At 38.5% G+C, this 22,193-nt stretch overlaps 2 protein-coding genes across 6 annotated transcripts; one reads left to right on the top strand and one right to left on the bottom strand.

The window, feature by feature from the left end:
- Positions 1-615: 615 nt before the first annotated feature.
- On the bottom strand, positions 616-11,474 carry LOC123503928 (isocitrate dehydrogenase [NAD] subunit beta, mitochondrial-like). Of its 4 annotated transcripts, none has more exons than XM_045254040.1 (8): positions 11,347-11,474; positions 10,706-10,774; positions 9,418-9,429; positions 8,191-8,474; positions 7,465-7,771; positions 6,997-7,206; positions 6,135-6,290; positions 616-4,444 (listed from the first exon to the last, which is right to left on the bottom strand). In XM_045254040.1, the coding sequence occupies exons 1-8, from the start codon at positions 11,386-11,388 to the stop codon at positions 4,367-4,369; spliced, it is 1,158 nt and encodes a 385-aa protein (XP_045109975.1). In that variant the 5' UTR covers positions 11,389-11,474; the 3' UTR covers positions 616-4,366. The 4 variants fall into 4 exon arrangements, with proteins under 4 accessions (XP_045109975.1, XP_045109974.1, XP_045109976.1 ...); XM_045254039.1 differs by having other exon boundaries at positions 616-3,619; XM_045254041.1 differs by lacking the exon at positions 9,418-9,429 and having other exon boundaries at positions 11,347-11,470.
- A 322-nt stretch (positions 11,475-11,796) lies between these two features.
- LOC123503927 (exocyst complex component 1-like) lies at positions 11,797-19,738 on the top strand. 2 transcript variants are annotated; one of them, XM_045254038.1, is made up of 8 exons: positions 11,797-11,909; positions 13,393-13,735; positions 14,004-14,093; positions 14,293-14,388; positions 14,604-14,712; positions 15,280-17,269; positions 17,594-17,684; positions 18,004-19,210. In XM_045254038.1, the coding sequence occupies exons 2-8, from the start codon at positions 13,574-13,576 to the stop codon at positions 18,154-18,156; spliced, it is 2,691 nt and encodes an 896-aa protein (XP_045109973.1). In that variant the 5' UTR covers positions 11,797-11,909; positions 13,393-13,573; the 3' UTR covers positions 18,157-19,210. The 2 variants fall into 2 exon arrangements, with proteins under 2 accessions (XP_045109973.1, XP_045109972.1); XM_045254037.1 differs by having other exon boundaries at positions 11,803-11,909; positions 13,514-13,735; positions 18,004-19,738.
- Positions 19,739-22,193: the final 2,455 nt, after the last annotated feature.

Raw genomic sequence — 22,193 nt, 5'->3', positions numbered from 1 at the left:
ATCTTCCACCTCAATCAACACCACTTTTCTATTCAACAATGACTCCTATTTTTTACTTCATTTTCCTATTATGCCTCGAGTCTTCCAGAGAGAGAGAGAGAGAGAGAGAGAGAGAGAGAGACGGTTATTTAGTAGTGATGAGGCTAATGGGGAGCCATAGAGAGGTGCAGGGAGAGAGGGAGAGGGAAGGGAGTGAAGGGGGTCAGCAGCTTCGGATCACTGGTATCCATATTGACATCCAACCCCCCCAGACGACGCGACGCGATCTCTGCAACGCCGCGCTCAGCCGCCACCTGCTCGCTTCCCTCTCTCTCTCTCTCTCTCTCTCTGAACATGCCGTCTAGCATTTTTTTCTTTTTCAGAGAGAGAGAGAGAGAGAGAGAGAGAGAGAGAGTCCCTATTTTTTTTTTTTAAGTTTTGTGAATCAATCATTGCATCGAAACAAGGTTTGAGAGAGAGAGAGAGAGAGAGAGAGAGAGAGAGAGAGAGAGAGAGAGAGTGTGTGTCTGAACATTGGTCATAGCTAAGTGGTGGATAAAAGAATATGTGGAGAAATCATGTTTCCTACTCAATAATAATAACCTTTCACATCTTTGGTGAATAAGAACATATTAATAGAATCAATATTTTATTTTGTGTATTTACATGTTATTTACAAATAATGCATGTTAACGATATACTCTAATGGTGAAAATACCCATTTCACTACAGCTGTCAGATTGCTATTCTTATACATGCATATTTCTTTTCTGCAAAACAACAAGAAACAATAACAAGAATTCAGTAAAAAAAATACTACTTCTCCAGTTGATCAAATATTACATGACTTTCCTAGTTTAACTTTGGCAAAACTTTTTACTCTTAGTCGAGGAGTGACTGATAACTTCATCTTGTGGTCTCTTAACTTGTCTGTCATATTCTTAGCTTCCAGACAATCCACACTGTACTATATGCAATGTTATCACTTAGGGAAAAAGGTAAGCATTTTCTCAAAAATATTTTCTTTTCTCATTAAAATATAAATCTTGCGGGCAAAGCAAGACATTATTCATGTTTTGTTTCATTAGGTGGAGCCATGAGGAACAATTGTTATATCATTATCATGATATCTTAAAACCCACTTAAGTTTGCGGTGAAGAAAATGTATAGTATGAGAGTACAAATATTTATCAGAGGACTGTAAACGAGTAATAGGGAATGCATGGAGGCATGATAATAGATAATACATCACAGTACAACATACATAAATAGTTCACAGAATACAAATAAAATTAAGACAGCAGTATCAGCAGCAATAGTTTCACTGACTACATGATACAAGAAGTATACATATATCTTAATCTTTGTCTGTCACAACCATCCCTCCGATACATCTTGGCACCACAGCCGCCACCTCTTAATTAATGTACTAATGATCTTGAGGTAGTAGTGGAACAGCGGCTTTGCAAAACAAATGTGTAATTGACAACGTAACAAGAGTGAAGGAATGAAATGTGCAATGGCTGTAGTAGTTAAGCTGATTTAGTCACAGAGAAAGAATGGCAGAAAATGGGATGACTAAAAAAGTGTGTTAAAGTTTCATATTTGTGGTGAGTAAAAGACAATGACCAACATTGTTATGAGAAGAGAGAATAGAGCAAGTGAGATAAAGATGTACAAAGTGAATTTATTACAAGAAAGGAAGGAATGTAAAGACGGGGTTAAAGAGATTCTTCTCTTGTGGCAAGAGCAAGAAAATTTTAGATTTGACACAAGTGAACTGAAAACATATACAATAATAATGAAAGATTGAAGTTACATACCATATTTCAGGGAATTATTACAGATCCTTGGACTCTGAGTTAAGTAATGTCACAATCACAATGTACACCAGATAAGTTATGATTAAGCACAGCAATGTTCAACTTATCTCAAAGAATCATTTCATTACACTCATTAAAATTCTATTAAGTGTAAAACACAAAAAAATAACCATTGAGAATTTTCAAAAGAGACACATTTGTATCATTTGGCATTGTCTTTTTTTTCTAACTTGTACCTTTGTTTCTTTTACAAGGAATATTTTCAACTTTAACTTTCATTACAATGTCATTTTCTCAATATATTTCATTCCAGAAGTTTCACCCCATGTTTTAGGATAATTGAGATCCTTCAGGTTGATCGATGTTCCTTTCACTGATACATTAAGTATGTAGGCAACAATATATTAAAACAATTTTTACCACAGGAATGAATCATAATAATGTGGTAACATAAAGAGATTATCTGACTGATGTGAGAAAACCATCCAAGTAAAAGCTACATTTACATTGTAGTTTCCAAACCTGGCCAACATTATTTCATAAGCCTTTTGGTGCCATAGGTTTGAACTACAAACTTAGTGGTAAGAAAAAACAAATCATCATGACCTATTACCAAATCAGGTGATTATTCTTGTTTTCCATTTTCATTGAAATAACAGTTCTTAAGAAGTGCATATTTTCTCAAACTTTCATGATACATTGAACATGAATCAAAACTACTGCACAGAAAGATCACAAAATAGATTACGAGTACAATGGAAACCTATTATTCACTGAGAGCTTTCAAATGGAACACAGCAGGCTTTGTAATGTAAATAACTACTTTTCCAGACCAAATGAGAGATTAGTTGATTAACTTCAGTTTTTGTGTAAAGGTTTTTCTATATCTACATACCAGACTACTATCATCTATATAGGGGGAAACCTAAGTCAGAGAGCCTATATATACACATTTACCAGTAGACCCTCACATTTAATAACCAAGCCTCTAGGGAAGAGAGAATCTAATCCTTACTAAACCCTATTGCCCAGAGCTTAGTCTCCTGCACATACATACACACACTCTTGCTCTCATTCCCATTACAACATACTCAACTTATATGCCTCTGAATGGAGTAGCAAAAGTCTGCACATGTGCACACTTTCACTGCTACAACCACAGCCATTCCATAAGGGATTCATGTCGATCAGTCTACAGAACAGTTGGTAGGAAAGAGAGACAAGAGAATATTAAGTGCTACTGCCTGTGTTCTGTACTACAAGACAAGGCATGACTCATCTTGATTATACCTTCTTAAGATGAATTTTAGTATGGTATATAGATGTCTATAACCCTTAACTGTGATTTTAGCAAACTACAAATTTCAGTTTAATAAGTATGTATAATTTTAACATTCAACCTTTTACCATATCCAAGAACTTTGCCTGAAATACTGCTCACTGCATGATTAAATGACAGACAGTACAGTAGTTCAAGCAAAGTTTTCATGAATATGCTAGAGAAAGTCAGAAGCCTGTTACCAACATGTGGATATACCTTTACAATACAAAACCTGACTTTATTTCAATCACTAACTTCAGATGAACAAGGTAAACATTGTTGCTCCTTGAGATTAGGTAGACATACATATCATAGTAACAATTGTGAGACACTACTTACTGTGCTTTTAACAATAATAATACTTCAACTAATCTCCTTTCCTAGTTATTCAAAGTCGTGTTACATACTTTCCTCAAACTCAGTGTCTCAAATTGCCAATAACAGCACGAGCAAAATCAAAAGTTGTTGAATGACCTCCAATATCCTTGGTGCGTACCTATGTGGGAAAAACACTTATAAGAAAATGGTTAAAAAACAAACTTATGACAGGAGTAACTTTAACTTGAATTTGAAAATAATGCAGAGATTTATAAAAAATGTCCAGAGTAACTGACTTTTGAAAATCTAAAGGTTTAAATTTACTTAAACCTATTTAGACTAATTTGCATATTTGTTAATTATCTTAAACTTAATTGAATTTACAGTTCAACAATTTCATTTGTGATGTTTTTTATCTGAAAATTTTACATAGATTTATCCAAGTTAATTTGCATATACATAAAATCTATATAACTTAACAAATTAATTTAAAACGTTTGCCTTTAATCAGTAAAATTAAAGGAAGTCAGAGCAGAGACACAAACAACAGCTACAAAGCAAAGCAAAAAAAGAACATGCACCTCAGATTGTAGGAAAGCATATAGCAGGTACAGCTGCAATCATCTGTCAACTACTGTACTTTCAAGAATCTTCCTATCAGCTCCTCTATACATCATGGGCTAGATCTTGTGCAGCAATTATTCCATTAGACTATAAATCTATCAATAGTGTTTGTGAAAAAAAGTTTGAGTCAGAAATGTTGTTAACATCAAAACTTGTTTTTGCTATAACTTCTCACACTTTCTATAATAATAACTCAGTGTTATATACTACATGAAATGCTACTACTTATTGGCTATTTACAGTGTTATCTATGAGTGACTAGCAGAATCAATATCAAAGTCCTTCAATAGACATGCACTTCTCATGGGGTGAGACTGGCGATGACAGCGTTTGCGTAGGCTGTGGTTGTGGCAAATCCCCCCATGTCCTTCGTCCTCACCTAAGTGTGTGCATACGGAGAGAGAATTAGCACACTACTCAACTAACGTATGTGACCTGAGAGTACTGGGTTGTGGTGACTAGATGAGAGACAGTGGAGGAATGAGTGAAGGAATGTGTATGAAATCACCATGAGAAAATAAGGAAATAACTTCATGATTTCAGTAACTAAAGTAAAATTCCATCAGGCAGAACCACAAGGTATAATTTCATGCTCCTATTACCACATATCATTACTCAGTGAAATAAGAAACCACGTGATATACTATATACCTTCTCTAGATGTTTACTATGCACTGTCTCCTGTTCTACATATGCCTATCTCTCCTCTCATTACCTTCACCAAACTCTCACCTTATCTAGATTATCATTTTGTTGAACATCCTTACTTTCCCTTAAAGAATTATACAGTCACAGGTTTGGGATGAAAGATTTCCTCACCCAGATGCCATCCTCTAACAGGGAGGTTTATTTTGAGGTGAAATTTGCCTAAAACTAAAAATCACAGCTATCTACATCCACCTTACCTAGACACTGAATAGAGTTGTGCTCCTGTAGCTATTGGGCTTAATTTCTCTATATAACAGCATAATGATGGTTTGCTTCCTATCTTCTAGCACCCTATGCTGCTTCCCAATCAAAATATGTACACATCAACAAAACTAGGGAACAAACCAGTGTGTGTCAAAAGGGGAGAGTTCAGAATTAAAGGGCAGTGGAGATGAGGAAAGCAAGGGAAGCAAGGCAAAATTACTGCATAAGTGTAAGAGTTCAAGTTTTGGATAGATGGAAGAGCAAACTGTGGTTCATTAATGGATATGACATTCCAAAAGGTGTCTGTAGTTGATGCTTCATAGATGTGGAGGATTTTGTATTTCTTGCCCTTCCACTAAATGTATTAAGGAAGGAACAATGGTCCTCTGATTCAAACTGTATCATAACTAATCATTTGGAAATTATATTCTAAACATTTCCAGTCCAAGATTTGTTAAATACAAAAACTGTTAAATAGAGGTACACTGAATAGAGGGTCAAGAATACAAAGCAAATACTTCATAGGATACCACCAAGTAGAATATATCTTACTCCTTGAGCAGCAAAGCAGAGTGAGAGAGATAAGTTTTTTCATGACTGCTGAGAAACATTCAAAGCAATTAAGAGAGAAAATTTGTCACCGTATTCAAGAAAGATCACTTATAGCTTGTTTGCTGCCAATAATCTTATCATGAACTTGCCCATAAACTACATGCTCTTATTTCAGCTGGCAGTGAATGAGTGACACAAATGACACACAAAGACAGTGCCACTGCAATTCATGGTCAAACTGTAGGAGAGCATTATGAGCAAGAGAAAGAGTAATTTGTGTGACATGATCCATGAAGAGAAAAGTGTATGTGCTCTAATGACTGTGTTAGTGTAAAAATAACCTCGTTCTGTAAGCAGGATAGGTTTAATCAGTAACCCCTTGAAGATATGCAACACTCCAATACCAGTCAGCGGAAAAAAGGGAAAGACAAAAAGTTTAGATCCAAGATTTTACCAGAAATTACAAGCATTGGACATTTAACTCACATCCATTTCCAGTTTCATGACAAATAAAATATGTAAATATCATGGAGGAAATACTGTACTCATAATATGTGATCACCAAACAACAAACTGAAAAAAAGTAAAGGATGACAGTTCCTTACCTTGCCCACTCGAATGACCCTATCCACTGCATTCTGGATCATGTCTCCATAGTACTGAAGATTGACATGATTCAGCATGTTGGCAGACGCAAGCAACATAGCAGTCGGGTTTGCCACATTCTTGCCAACAGCTTCACTGAAGGTGTGGCGTGCACCCTGTGGTGAGGTGAAAGCGTGAAAAATTCATGCATTGAGAAAGACACACAAGAAAATAAATTGAAATGATAAACACCTAGAAATGGTGTGTGCATAGAAAGCCACAAAAAGGATGAACACTAGGAAAAACATCATCCAAAGTTGTCAAAAAGGCTGTCCCCAAAAAAAGGGAGAATAGCCAAGACAATGCACACAACTCTAACAGTGACATGATTTTCTTGGCCACTGATAGAGAAGAGAAAGTACTCCTGCCCTCACTTTATGAGCATCAGCAGCATAGTTTTGGCAGCTTTGGTTCAGAACAAGACTCCCTCAATATAAGTACTCTTCCCCTACCATTCCTCAAATGCCATATAAATATGTTTGACAATCAGTACACCAGAAAATAACTTGAAGTGCATGACTTTGATTAAAAGATAAGAAGACAAAATAAAGATGAAAACCTAAAAGGACTTCATCTACAACAAAAATGGCAAGAATCACAAGCTGTCCAAAATCATGACAGGAAAAGATGACCTTCAATTAAATTACAAGTCTTTTTTTTTTCCATTGAACAATACTGAATCCTCATCAAACTCTAACTACAATCCTGGAAATACACTTGAAATTTCCATTAACATACACTAAAACCTGCTCAAAACTATTGATGTAAGATAAGAGAAGAGAAAGGTGGCAATTACACAGGATAGGTCACACTATAACTTACTGGCTCAAAGACAACACACTTGTTGGAGTAGGAGGCACCAGCTACCACACCTGCCCCTCCTACCAACCCTGCAGCTAAGTTGTCCACAATGTTGCCATAAAGGTTGGGAAGCACCAGCACATCAAACTGGTGAGGATTGGAAACCATCTGCATGGTACAGTTGTCGATGATCATGTTGTTGAACTCAATGTTGGGATACATCTCAGCAACCTGTAAGTGAGATCTGCTTCAGTTCATATAGATTTTTAAGTCTTGTTTTGGATGAAGTATACTTTTAAATGATACAATGATAGTGAATTATGAAAATGTGTATTAGAAACATTTTTTGAGGTAAATGCTAAGAGAAAATTCATTAGTTTCAAAGAAAATTTTGATGGATAGGACACTAACAGGCCCATTAATTAATTTCTTGAAGATGGCAGGGACTAGATCAAAGGTACAAACAAAATAAAAGCAAGTAGTCTTTACCTCCTGACATTGCTTCAGGAACAAGCCATCTCCAAGCTTCATGATGTTGGCCTTGTGCACGGCCGTCACCTTCTTACGCCCGTTCTTGACTGCATAATCAAAGGCAAACTTGGCGATGCGGCGGCACTTGTCCCGAGTCATGATCTTGAGGCATTCCACAACGCCAGTCACACTCTCATGTTCTAGGGCAGAGTACTCACCCTCCGTCTGTTCTCTTATAACCACCATGTCCACATTCTTGTGCCGCACATTGAGGCCGGGCAGGGATTTGATGTGGACAACATTGGCGTACAAGTCAAGCTCATCTCTGAAAGCATGTGAGTGTCAGTTACGATAATGATTTAGTAGTAATAGGTTTTTAGGATCTCATTAACTCTTTGACTGCTGTCTTCTCTAGTTCAGTATAATTATCTGATACAAGTTTTAAGTATGAATAAAAAGAAAACATTGAATCTAAAGCAGTATAGTTTAAATCTGTGTCTAAAGTTACAATTAACTCTTATAACATTGTCCAGAAGAATCCAAATCAGTGTTGTGCTATAATTGACATTCAAAGAATTAATACTGCCATGCATTCTCTCCCACAGAATCAAGTAGAAATTTCCCATAAAACAAACATAATATTAAAAATTAACAAGGGTAAAAGATTAAAACAAGCTAAAGTAATACTTAACAAATGTAAGAGTTAACAAAACAAACAAAAAAAAGAATGACATTTATTCCAACCTTAGCTTCATATTCAAGGTCTTCAGTTCACCATCAGAGCTGTGGTCAGGGGTAGCAAGAATACCCTTCAGGCAAAGACCATTCTGCTTGATGCTCTCCACCACATCTTCCAGTGAGTCAGACCTTGGTGCATAGAGTTCAGTCAGGTGGTACTCCTTGAAATCCAGGGGCACCCCAGCACTCTTGAACACATCCAACACCACCTGGCAAAGCTCCGGCCCCACGCCATCCCCTGGTATCAGAGTGGCAGTGGTACGGCCCTCTGGTCTGCTCACGGGAACTCCCTGTAAAAATATGGGTTTGAGGTTCATCTATTCAAAATTGTCTCTGTATAGTGGTTATGGTATGAAGCTAGAATCAATATTATGAGGTTCTTATGGTGAATGTGGAGAGAAAAACAGCAGAGGATTCCCTAGAATTTGTCACTGGTTTGAGAGAGAGAGAGAGAGAGAGAGAGAGAGAGAGAGAGAGAGAGAGAGAGAGAGAGAGAGAGAGAGAGAGAGAGAGAGAGAGAGAGAGAGAGAGACTCATTCTGACAGGTAATTCAGATCACAATGAATGGAAACACCATTTTTCTTTATCTTCATACCCTGAATCATGCTATCACTAAACTAAGGTTAAACTTAAATTAGAAAACTGTAAAGGGACGACAATATTCTTGACACATCAACATTTTTCACTGAACAACAAAATAATCTCTACATAAAAATCACAATAAAATAACAAAACACCAAAACAGTCACTAAATATATAAATAATAAATAAATGACCTATACATATAACCCATAAGGATACTAAACACCACAATAGCCACTAAAAAATAAACAAATGGGAAAAAAATTATGAATAAATAAACTACATGCTGAAGACATCACAACTGAGGCTAACAGGTTGACATGACAAAGATGCAGGAATATGAATCAGGGTTTTTAAATGGATGTCTTTTTCTTGTTCCTTAATTTTTCTACACACTAAACTCAAGGTTGACAATCCTTCATCCAGTATCCTTTGGCTTTTGGACATCTTTATGCAAATTTTGTATAACACATTATCATCTTAACTTCACAAACCCCACCTCAAAAACACAGCAGACTCTCAAATTTCAGATCATCTTATCATTTACAATTATGGATAAAGGATTCTCAAGCTGTACTAATACTTCATCATATATACATTGTGGGTCTCGTGAAAATGATGGGATTTAAGTGCATAAGGAAATAAACTCACCACATCTGGAGGCTTCAAAATCATTGCAGGCACAGACAAAGAGGATACAATTAAGTACACTACAGTACATTAACTTCTAGGAGTAGTCTGTTTATTTACCAGGTGATAGCTTTTGGACCTGAGCCATTGCTTGTATGGTCCTGTATGCATGTATGAATTCACGCAGTTCCTCTTTATATTGATGTGCTTGTGTGTGTATGTGTGCATACTTCAAATATGGCATGTGACACTAACTCAGATGATGAGTTGATAGATTATATCACCAAATAGTGGCATTCTGAAACTGAAACCTTACCATGTTATATATTTCCTATAGCTGAATTGTTTCAGATAAATAAAAAAGACACTTTAACACTGATGAACTCCATCCAAATAAGCATCATGTACACAGATGGAAAAGAAGTTACAAGCATTTGAAGAATATGGTACTGAGTAAGGTTTAAGAAGATAGCTACCAGGGATAGTGAGGAAAACAAATAATTGCTAAGGAAAATAGATGTTAAAAAAGAACTACAACTAAATGTGGAAAAGAAATAGATGAGATTTATAGGGTATATAATGAGAAGAGAAAAGATTGAAGACCTATGTTTGATGGAAAGAATCTCAAGTAGATAAGCAAGAGGCAAAGAGATAGGTGTGGCATTCCATGATTGCCAATAACTGCTGGGAAACAGCACTTCTGCAACACAGAAACTACCTAAGCCACACACAGGTAAAGCCAGGTAAGGACACAAACAGAACACCCTGAAAGTTACAAAGCTGTGATATAACTTGTGTGCTAATATCAAGTGCATAAATTTAATCTTGCCATGTTGGAATGAATTATTGCAGTTTCAACCAATACACCACACGTAACTTTACACATTCTCACAGTCTAGATCACACTTCTATGAGCATTTCTAACCCCATTTTACCCTATCGGAAAATGGGATTAGGTTTGGTTTGGTTAAAATCCTGCTTTCCCAGGAGGTCCCCAAGCTTGTTAGAAATAGGGAAAAAGAAATATAAGATAGGGCATAATGGTTGAAACTGCAAATTTACTTATTGGAAATATTCATATACTCAACACAAAATTCACTGGCAGGACAGGAGCAAACCTATAACACTTTTGTCTGAATATAACACCGCATCATTAAGAAAGCTTTTCCAATTGCTTATTTTTATGGAGCTCTGTTTTTTGTGCCTGTACCTGGCTGAAGAGTAACCATCACTTGAAAACTTTCCCTCCAGCAGAACACAAGAAGGTGAGGACTCTGACCACTCCCACACCTACAACAGCAATACTCACCATGGCAGAGGAGAGAGGAGCGGCACTGTGTACATTCCGAGGCTGCACATCCCTCACCAGAGGCCGCAGCTGAGAAGGGAAAGGGATTAGATTTGCAGGTCAACCTCACCTCTTCAATCACAGTATGCAATGTGTATTTATTTTACACCCACATAAGTTTCCGAATAATGTCATTAGAAGCTATGCAGTATCTTCTCCTTTAACCTATAGAGTGACCATGAATCTTTGTTAGTTTTGATTTAATTTTGTCAGTATTATCAGGATTTTTGTCCAAGTTAAGCCAAATTTGACCTCTTGGGACTAATTTTTATTGCAAATTCTATCCATTTTGGTTTTCCCCATCCAAAGATCCAGCTTGTTGGAGTTAGAGATTGGTGGTGAAAGGGAGGAAGGCCTTTATTCTGCAGTTTTACCGTAACCTTCACCATTAACATCTAAGACGAAAAACAAGTTCACGAAATACTAATATATTCTTAACATAGGAAAAAAAAAAAAACACGACCGGCTTTGTAACATGATCCTCTTCAAAGCCATCACCGCCTCAAGGAAGAACTTCACGCACTAGAAATGATCAGCACACTTATATATATTAATTGCTGTCTCATATGGCCATTAGGGTCTTTACGGAGGCTAATACTCACGGTCTGGAGTGAGGACAAAACTCGCCTGCTGACGGCTGCCATGTTGATTTCTTAGCTAATGTTTTGCTCAAGTATTTTCCTAACCCAAAGTGAATGGAGAGTGTTGATGTCTGATTATACGAGCAAAAAATACATGTGTTATAAGATTACAGTGTGATTGTTGTATTGAGCTAAGGAGGTTGTATTGAGGTAGGGAGGTTAAGCAGATCATAATGTGTTAATTTTTTGGTAGTAAGTAGTGATTTATATTTTTATAGTCATATTGCAATACAGAAGGAAGTACAGATATATTAAGGAGAGAATATAATTGCATTCTTTCATCATGGTACACTCAGCTTATCTATTTATTCTTTTCTTCTGATATTGTGAATTTCATCTTTATAACTACAATATATGAATGAGAAATGAAGAAGCCTGTTAATTTCGAGGCTAACCAATAATATCTGGATAAACTCTGTGGTAGTGGCAAGGTGAATGGTGGGGCCGTTCCAAAGCAACTTCACGACGTCAACATCCTAAGGGGCGGTGGAGGAGCGGCTCAGTCTTGACATCTGATGCATGAAGTAGGTCCTTTCGCCTTCCTATTAATGTGAAACGCTATTCTCTACTTGGACACGGCCAGATAGGTGTATTGAAGGCTTGAGGTGTCCGTGTAACCACCTTGGATCTTGCGTGCAGGTGTGACAGGTGTGGGGTTGTGCTAAGGGTAACAGTTTTTTCTCTCTTTCCATGCTACTGTCAGATTCCGCTTTTTCTTATAGCTCACAGTTGGTTGAGATTCCCTGCCAGAAGAAGCTTTATAGGTACAAACTGTCTTGAGACTTTAAGGTCATGTTGAAGTTTATTTGTTTATTTATTTATTTGTGTGTGTGTGTGTGTGTGTGTTAGTTTTGTATAGTATCTTAGTTGAAGATGAAGAAGTGATTTTGGTGGGCCACTTTATAAAAAATCACAAAATATAGATAAAAATCATCCTTGGTTAGGAAGCCTTAAAAGTCCTTCGATCGAGGAGGGATAACTGAACTTAACTCTCCCTTGTGCTGGATATTGATCAGAAGAGAAAGGAACAATGCCTGTTTGAACCTGACAGGAGACAAGGGCACTCCTGATTATTTAACTTCGTGTTGACAAATGGTGGCAGATGGAAGGAACCACTTGGATGACATGACGCCAGCTTTCAGTGTCCCCCCAGGGTAGATGGCAAGCATCACCCCAGCAGACAGTGTTCAAGTTGTCTCTCAAAGCAGCTGTGTTAGTTAAGACCGTGTCATGCAGAAGTTAGTAATCGTTGTAGGTACTTTTGTGATTGCCGCTACATGAGAGCCATCTAATAGCCACTGCAGTCACCGCTAGACATGCCTTGGTTGTCACTTTTGTGTCCAAAGCTTTTCTCCTACCTGACATGGTATGTATGTCTGCTGGATGGTTGAGAACTCTCGGCTGTATGGATTAGCACAGAAGGTTGAAGTAGGGAGGTCTGGCCTAGATGCAAGCTGGAGCCAAAAAGAAAGACAATAGTACTAGTGGAATGTTGGGCATTTTCTCTCTCACTTTGCATGAAGGCAGAATGCCTGACTACTTTTTATCATTGGGTTTGTCTTCCCTCCTTTTCACTATTATGTTTGTCCTAAATGTTCCTTGATTTAGATTCAGAAAAATTATCATAGATAATCATTTAATTGATTAAATCTGACTTAGAAACAAATCAGAGCTGTGCCACTATATAAGCATTTTAAAGTAAAGAAAGTGATGGAGGTGGGAAGAGTTTTAGAGAAACTAATAAGAGTCGCTCCCTAACTAAATACTACTACTTTAATGCATAAGTTATCTGTATAGACAAGGTTGGGGACCTTAGCTGGTTGAAAATTAAATATTGGTAATAATCAACATAGTGATAAGAAAGTCAAGGATAAACCCTTCCCATCACATAAGCACCACAGAGTCCTCTTCACTTTTATGAGATCTAAAAGTTATGGCTACATTACTAGGGAGGCCTGTTGGCTGACTTAATCCCCACCTCCGTTTTACACAACCCTTTGCTCACAGGAACAGTAGCATCTGACAAGTGAAAAGACTTTGAGCCTGAACAGGGCTTGAATACATGCCTGCAGAAGTTAGTTCTTTGTTGTACAAGTCAAATATTGTTACTCCCGATACACCACCACAGACTACAAGGAGATCTCCGTCTTTGAGGAACCCTTCACTTCCCATCCAAGTCTGCTAAAGCATGGCAACAATCCGCCACGGGCTCCAGAGGGATGTGTTTGAGCCCAGCGAGGAACGGCTGGTTGGTGTGCTGTATGTCACCAAGCTGGGCAAGAAGAAGAAGACCAGCTTCCTGTGTGCCACCATCAACAAAGAGAAGCCTGTCTATGCCACCATCCACCAGGTACTTTATTTGTGTGTTGTGCCTTACTAAGTCTTATCCCCGTGACAGCAAATCATGATATAGCAAATATTATACATATATAACAAAAGTCTTATATCCATTGAATAAATTTTGCATTAGTGAAGACATTATTGTTTTAAAAGATTCAAATAATGAACTTTCAGATCATCTTCAACTAGCATCAATTATAGCAAACTAAATTTGATGAAATAATAGTGACCACTGTGTGACAACTTACTGTCTAAAATAAAAAAAAGTATTTCTCTAGGTTAAGAAGACAGACAAAGATGTATACAAGAAGAAGACTTCATGGCCCTTACGAGAACTCCAAGTGGTGGATGGAAGAGATGAAAATAAGGTATGCTCCTTTGTAACTCTTTCATGTATGTTTATTGTCCAGAGAGTGGAACCTTGATGGCCTTGGTCATCTGGAAATCAAACTTACTTCCTACCAGAGGAAAGCATCTGTAGAAAAAAACCTTTTGTTGAAAATTTATCACCTAATTCTATATAGAAAATAAAAAGATAGGAAAGTTGAATTAGAAAGACGATTTCAGGACACGGCAGAACTGGACCTGACATTTGATCGAGTTTACAAGTGGGTGGCCAACAGCACACCTGACAAGCACACCTTCATCCAAGTATTATGGAAGGTGAGTAAAATCTTACCTGACAGTGTTCCATAGATGTTGCTTCTCATGACTGTTTTGTGTTTACCATGAAATGACTCCTGCCATTCACTGTGTTGTGGGAAGAGTGAGAGAGTTTGGAGTGTAAGTTACTTTTTTTTTTTTTTTTTTATAATCTTAGTGTCACACAAACATTACTAATACTACAATGCTTCAAATGTTGTAATTTTTTCTTCCAGCTGTGTTCCCATTACTTACCCAAGCAGAAGCCCCAGTTCATAAACATTCCAACAGAGCTAATCGAAGAGAACACTGACCTCGCTGAGAGTGGAGATGCCAACACCACAGGTACTGTATTGAACTCCTGGTGTTTATGCAAGGTTGAATCAAGCTCATAATGTTCTACTTTTTTAACCAAATCATCTTGTTTTCTATAGACATGTGTTGAAAGAGTAGCAGCTAATTAAACCAGAGATATTCTAGTTTTGTTGAGAGTTGCTGGTAGCTGGGATTGTTATTTCACTACCTTACTTTTCACCCTTTCACTGTGATGCGAGAATATGAGAACCAGTGCATGAAATATTCATAAACATCTACATAAAGGAAGAGTATTCATGAAAAATGAATTAGCAATTTCTTCCCAGTTTAAAGATTGATGGTAGTTCTGGAACAAGTAAATATATCTCATAATGATTAGTAATTCAGGAAAGATGTACTAAATAGTTGTCAAAGAGTTAAATTATGACAAAGATTTTGTTAGTGGTTAGCAAGTCAAACCCCTGAGATTGTTGTGATATTATTTAGTATAACCTGCATAGCATACCCTTCAGCCTAAATAAAATGCATGTTTAAAGTCAATAGCATATAATTCAAACCTTTTTATGAAGTAACTTATGTTTTTACTCAACATTGCAGCCCTGGACACCATGGATGCAGTGCTGGAAGAGGAGGGTGACTACCAAGCCCTGTCCGAGCGAGAGCAGCAGGACCTGGAGAGGCTAATGGAGCAGTGTGACTCAGCAGTGAGCAATGCAGAGGCCTTTGCAGAGCAGCTGTCACAGGATCTTTCAGGACTTGATGATGCCAACATCCACACCATGATGGCCTCAGAGGCACAGGTGGAGGCCCTCATGGGGATGATCGATGCTGCCTATACTAAGGCAGAGGAGATTGAGCAGAGACTGGACTCATATGATGAAATCTTGCAGCATGTAAAGGATTCCATTGAAAAAATGGCCGACAAAAACACCTCTATTGAACAGACCAATGCCAACAACTCTCGATTGCTGGAGGAATTGGGCCATTTCATCAAACAGCTCGACTTGTCCCGGAGTCATGAACAAGACCTGCAACAGGCAGACTTAAATAAGGGGAGCCTGTCCCAGGCCATCCAGGCAGCAGAGGCACTGCAGGCTGTGATCAGTGCACCCATTCCTCCCCACCTGATGCAGCTGCAGGCAGTGCAGGATGAAAGAAAGCGTTTTGACAAGATGAAGACCCGGTTCAGCTACGTAGTGTCGCATCACCTCAACAACCTCTTCATCCACCTTGGTAATGACCTCGGGGAGACACTGAGCCAGCACGCTGAGCAGCTCACACTGCCACGCCACGAAAACCTCCATGCTGAGCTGCAGCCTTACACACGCCTTATACACTGGACACGTGCTCTTGACCATCGTGCCTATGAGCACCTCACCAAGACCTATGCTTCCTCCATCAGCAAATTGTACGAACGTGACATTCGTTGGTTCTTTGAAGAGGCCAGGCAGCGCATATCTGGTGGGCGAAGGCTGAGGGGCAGTGGCTCTAGTCAGGATATTGCTGGTGTGTCTGGCGTGGCAGGGAAGCTCACCTCCCAAATCAAACATGGTGCTCAGACACTGAGTACACGTACAGCTGCCTCAGGGGCCTTACTAGGGGTGGACAGGGATCAGTGGGGCTCAGAACTTGATATGCAGGAACGTCAGAAGTTTGACGAAATCTTTGAACGTGTCCTGAGCGAGCTGCAGCCTGTGTGCCTGGCAGAGCAGGAGTTCTGTATTGGTTTCTTCAACCTGAATGCTGCTACTCTTGAGAAAACACCATCATCAGTTGCCAGCACTCCAGGATCCAGTGGGAGTGAGGAGAGCAGTGGGTCCACAACTACCTCCAGCATGGGTATGATGGGCACCCCTGGGCCAGGCAGGGGCCGCCAGGTCAACAAGGAGGTGCGATCCATGATGGGAGCATTGTTCAGTATTCTAGAACAACAACTGTCTTCCTTCATCAACACCTATGACCGGGCAGACTCCTATTGCTGTCTCTACATCTACGTGCGTCTCAGTGAGCATGTCCTGACAGCCGAGGACACAGGCTCCTTCCTTAGCACCACCTTTGGTTCCTGTCTTGTACAAGCTAAGCGTAACTTTGACAGGTTCATGAATCTTCAGATCGATTCCATAAGAGAATGCCGTGTCACCAAAAAGAAGTGTGGCATTCTGCCTTTCATCACCAACTTTGAGGAATTTGCCAAAACAGCTGAGTGTGTGTTCAAGAAGAGTGAGCGACGCACAGACCTTGACAAGTGGTATGTGCGCCTCGTGACAGCCATGTTTGAACACATTCCTCGAGTGGCTGTGGAACACCAGCGCACCCCTCCTGAGGTGGTAAAGATGGAGAACTATCATGTGCTGCACCAGATGATGTTCCAACTCAAGCTCCCTGGAATGGACACCCAAAAGAAAGAAGCAAGACAGCGGTATTCTGAAGCTCTGGGCCTATATGTCACTCAGTACTTTGGCAGACCCTTGGAGAAACTCAATCAGTTCTTTGAGGGTGTTTCTGCCAAGGTGGCCAGTGGTGTGAAGGAATCTGAAGTGGGCTATCAGCTAGCTTACAGCAAGCAGGAACTCCGGAAAGTCATAAAGTGAGTTACCTGCCACATAGATAAAGCATTATATATTGGAAGATTTCCCAAACAAGAAACTTTAAATTTTGTCCTTTTTCTCTTTCTTATGTTATTGATTACATTGGCAACCAAATCCTTATATGAGAGTAGTATGGGCTGCCACTATGAGTCATACAATACAAGAAAACTTTCTAATGATTTAATTCACCTCCACTCCATTTCTTTTGCAGTTTATATAATTAGGTGATTTGTTCATTAGAATGATAGGCTTATGAGTGATCATTATGATCCCTTGGAAATCTTTCATTGTGGTTTTGGTGCTGATGATGTTTCCTTTAATAGAGAGTATCCTGGGAAGGAGGTGAAGAGGGGACTGGAGCAGCTGTATAGAAAGGTAGAGAAGCATCTGTCAGAAGAAGGCAACTTACTGCAGGTAAATGAATTTATACATTCAGAAGATTGGATATTGTATTAATTGGTATTGAGATCATCTCATGAAATACAAAATTGTACATTTTGCTAGTATTGTGTATGTTATACTTCTATTATTTGTATACTAACACTGTTGTATGTGATGCTACATTGCATTACCAAAAAAACATAATATGCCAATAAGAATGCAAAAGGTAGTTCTGGCTTTTTTAGTTATATTTCAGAATCTATTAGACACAGGATTTTTCACCATGACATATCTAACTGATGTGACATTAGTGATAGAGTAGACTTAGTATTTATTTGTTGATTTGTTCTAGGTGGTGTGGAGAGCTATGCAGGAAGAGTTCATCCGGCAGTACAAGTACATTGATGACCTCATCCATCGCTGCTACCCTGGAGCCATGATCTCTCTTGAGTTTTCCATAGATGACATTCTTAACTACTTTTCAGATATTGCTCAGTCCCACTAAGGTATCAAATGCAGTGTCTTACTTATTACAGTTGTATATATATATATTTGGTATGTATATTTAAATGTATAGTAGGTTTATTTACAATAGACACTTGGAGTCTAATCATGATAACTCTTATTATTGTTATTATAGTTTTAAATGAAATACCTTTACAAATAATTTTCATAAGACAGTTATATACATTATTTTGTTAATCTTTTAATTTGATACATGTAAATATTCATATGAAATTATAATACACAGAATGTTATAATGTTTTTTTTTATAGTTTTCATATGAAACTAAACTTTTTTTGACTTTGCATATCAATGGTAAAATTATTATTCCAATTTTGTGGTAAACCATTCTCATTCTTGAAGCAAATCTGTGATATTCATAATCTTTATAGATTTTCTTCTGTGAGTAACAATTATGGTACAAAGGAACTACAAGTATATTTTATCATAACATTGCTGATATGTACCATACTGTATATTATTTATAATCATACTGAAAATGCATAAATCCATCGAATACAATTGATTTTGGGGGGATATTTTACTATAGTCAAAAGTTATCCATCTTTTTAGTGGCAGGTGCTATATGACATGGGTAAGTGCTGACTTATTAGGTACAAATTAAAGAAGGAAAGTAAATCATAGAAGTAAGAGCAGTTACACAATATGACCATAGATTAACGTACAGGAAGACTAGTAGACCAAGAGAATACACATAAGTATAGTAGAAGTGACTGGTAATACAACTCTGGCCCATATAAGATCCTATATTACAACACTCACACCTCAATGTGTAGCCCTTATTCACCCAGCAGCAAGTAGCAAGTAGGTGAGGAAGGGCTTTCATCCTTACTATCTTGGTTAATGGGAATATGGGGAATGAGTAATCTCAGTCCTGTCTTAAGATCAGTCACTGTAAACTCTGATCTCTTTCTTTAGGGAAACAACTGGTTATGTTGTGAGATCAAGAGATGACAGTGGTTGAATAACACACACACACACACACACACACACACACACACACACACACACACACACACACACACACACACACACACACACACACACACACAAGAAAAACAGCTTCCTCCTTAGAGTGATAGATATATGGAACAGACTGGACAGAGAGTTGGTGTGTGCAAAGTCTATACATGACTTTAAGAGAAAATTAGACACTGTGAGATACAGAGACAGGACAGCACAAGCATAGGCTCCCCTTCCATAAAATACAACTAGGTAAATACGCACACACAGATTATGGCATCTGACTGTTAGTTTTGATAACACGCTTAAGTTATAACTGTGTGATGGTAACTTGAGGAGGATTTCAGGCCTATTCATGTAGCAACAAATTTGCATGATTAGATTCAAGGATATAACATTATCTGTATTTCACAATAGTGTATACTGCCTATATCTGGCTCATGTAAGAACTGTTGGTGTATAAAAAACATGCACCACCTTCATTTAAAGACCTAATTGAATGTTGCATGTAATATTTCTGTTCTGCAGTGCCTATTTCTAACCTGAAAGTAGATTTGGCATATTTGAATTAAAGCCCACTGAAAATAGTTTTGAGTCTACTACATGTTTTATTGATGTATATATATCTCTGTACATATATAAGCACCGATGCATCCTTTGCATAATAAGTAATTAATACAACTGTGATGTTTTATAATGGTTGCATTTATTATCATTCAGAGTGAGTGAGTTGCAGCATTATTCTTTATGAAATGTAGAGATCTAAAATGGCTGACACAGAATGGGGTTAGTACAAAAGTTATACTATTCCTTTAGGAAGTATAACACTATTTCTTAGTTACTAGTGTATTGTTACAATATCATCTACATCGAAAGTATGCCTATGCTGAAATTATCTTTTATCTCACCTGTCTCTGTCAGGTACTGTCCGGGCTAAATACACAGGCACATTATTATATAGTGTTAACCGCACGATGTCATCTAGCCCAGGTAATCCGGAGAATCGCCAGCGGGCGAAGGCAGTGTCTGGTGATTTCACAAAATTACGAAAACAGACACTGTGCCCGTACTTTAGCCGCGGACACAAGCGGTAATCCAGTAAACGCTTGTGCTCTCACACGCAGGCTTAGCTCAATCTTCTAGGCGTGCATTATAATAAGATTTGGGTTTCCACATTGAAGTAGAGGGTGGTCAGGCATCTGGGATTGGGAGGTTAACCGTTTCAAACTACAGGATGTATCCCATAACATTTATCAATGCAGTAACTTCTCAGTATATCTGTTTCTCATTAATTGATATTTTTAGTCTATCTACCCATTTTACCATCCCCATGTTACTAGGACTTGCATGTGTTGCGAAATCTCAAACAAGACAGTTACACAGTACATGTTGAGCAAATTTCTCGTGTTTCCTTTTAAACCGCTAGCAAAATTGTCACTGAGCCAAGCTTTAAGGGAGAAGGGCCAGTGGCACTAAAACTAAAGTTTAATGTACGTTATTAGTTCTATATGAATTGGGTAATAGTGCATTTATTAATTGTGATGGTGGTTATAGCCGAAGAAAAGGCTAGCAAGAACTTCAAATGACTGGATTCACGATAAAAGACGCGACGGATCACGAGTAAAGCGAAAAATGTTAAGATGAGCCTATCAAAAGCAGGGAGTAGGCGGGAGCCAAATACTCGTTGGCGTAGAGGAAGCTAGGAAACTGTATCCTCGTGACCACGGAAGTTGGCAAAGAGGCTCACCACGAGACTCAGCTGGGCCAGTCACATGCTGAACGGAACCACTGCGGAACTCATCCATGTCGTTGCCAGATTTTTTCTTCCTACCTTTGGAAATATACATCAGTTAGCTGAATTCAATGTGGTAAATCAAAGAAATTAGTAAAAAAAAAGAAGTGAGGTCTTTGTGGATCATGAAATGTTTGATCCCAGAATTCAATCTTCATCGTTCTCGTATAGTGACGTACCAACGTAGTACGTACCTTGATCAAAATGTCCATCTCAGACCATCTGCTACTTCATGTTCGTCCTTGTGTAGCAACGAAAACACTTTCATATCATTGCCGTTCGCTTTAGTTACAGTGCTAAAATACTCTCTCTCTCTCTCTCTCTCTCTCTCTCTCTCTCTCTGTGTGTGTGTGTGTGTGTGTGTGTGTGTGTGTGTGTGTGTGTGTGTGTGCGATATAATGACAAGAGTATGTAACGAAATAAAAAAGTGTTTCATAATCTACTGAGGCAACGAACGTGCGCCAAGCGTAGCAATCAACCCTCAGCCTCAAGTTGGGGACAATATTTACGCCACGCGAGGCGTCGGGAAGCCGCTTGGCATGTTACTGTAGGGATGGTGGATTAGAGAATGAAAATAGAACTGTCATGAATTAAGAAGGAACAAAAATAACACACACACACACACACACACAGCACGTGGAGTGAATGATCAGTCTAGCGATGCGCTGGGTGTCACGTCCCCATAGTCAAGCGTCCTTAGAGGGTGCTAACCTTAAGGCGGGTTCTCACGTGTCAATATGCGACTGAAATTGCAAGTCACTAGAAGTATCGACTAAGCCTTTCTAGTCAATGTAAACAAACAACTATGCAAAAAGATGTCTTTCTACGGTGACGATGAAATTGCGATCAAATTAAATCCTCAAGTATTCAATCCTCACCTCCAACAGCATCCGACAGAGACAGGAAACAGTTCTTGGAGAGTGGCAGCTATCTCATCGAATGTCGATTTGCGTAAGTTTTGTTTTTAATGTATAATTCATTTTAGGGTCCCAGATTGCTCTTTTATCCTCACCAACTCCAGCATCTTCTCTACATATGGACACAACAAAGTCGCAAATCGACTGAACAAGATTAACATGTTGGTCTTGTTTTGCGACTGTTTTTTCCAGTCGCTAGGAAACTCCATCGACTTGCAACTTTACTCGCATATCGACACGTGTGAACCCGCCTTTAGTTTAAGCGTTGGCGCTCACGACTGGTAGTGTTAATAGTGTTACCTAAGTGAAAATTTATTGGCCATTGTCAGTTGTTAAATCACCTAT

The sequence above is a fragment of the Portunus trituberculatus genome, chromosome 15 (genome assembly GCF_017591435.1).
Source record: "Portunus trituberculatus isolate SZX2019 chromosome 15, ASM1759143v1, whole genome shotgun sequence".
In the NCBI taxonomy this organism is placed as follows: domain Eukaryota; kingdom Metazoa; phylum Arthropoda; class Malacostraca; order Decapoda; family Portunidae; genus Portunus; species Portunus trituberculatus.
This window is presented reverse-complemented; position numbering and strand designations above follow the sequence as displayed.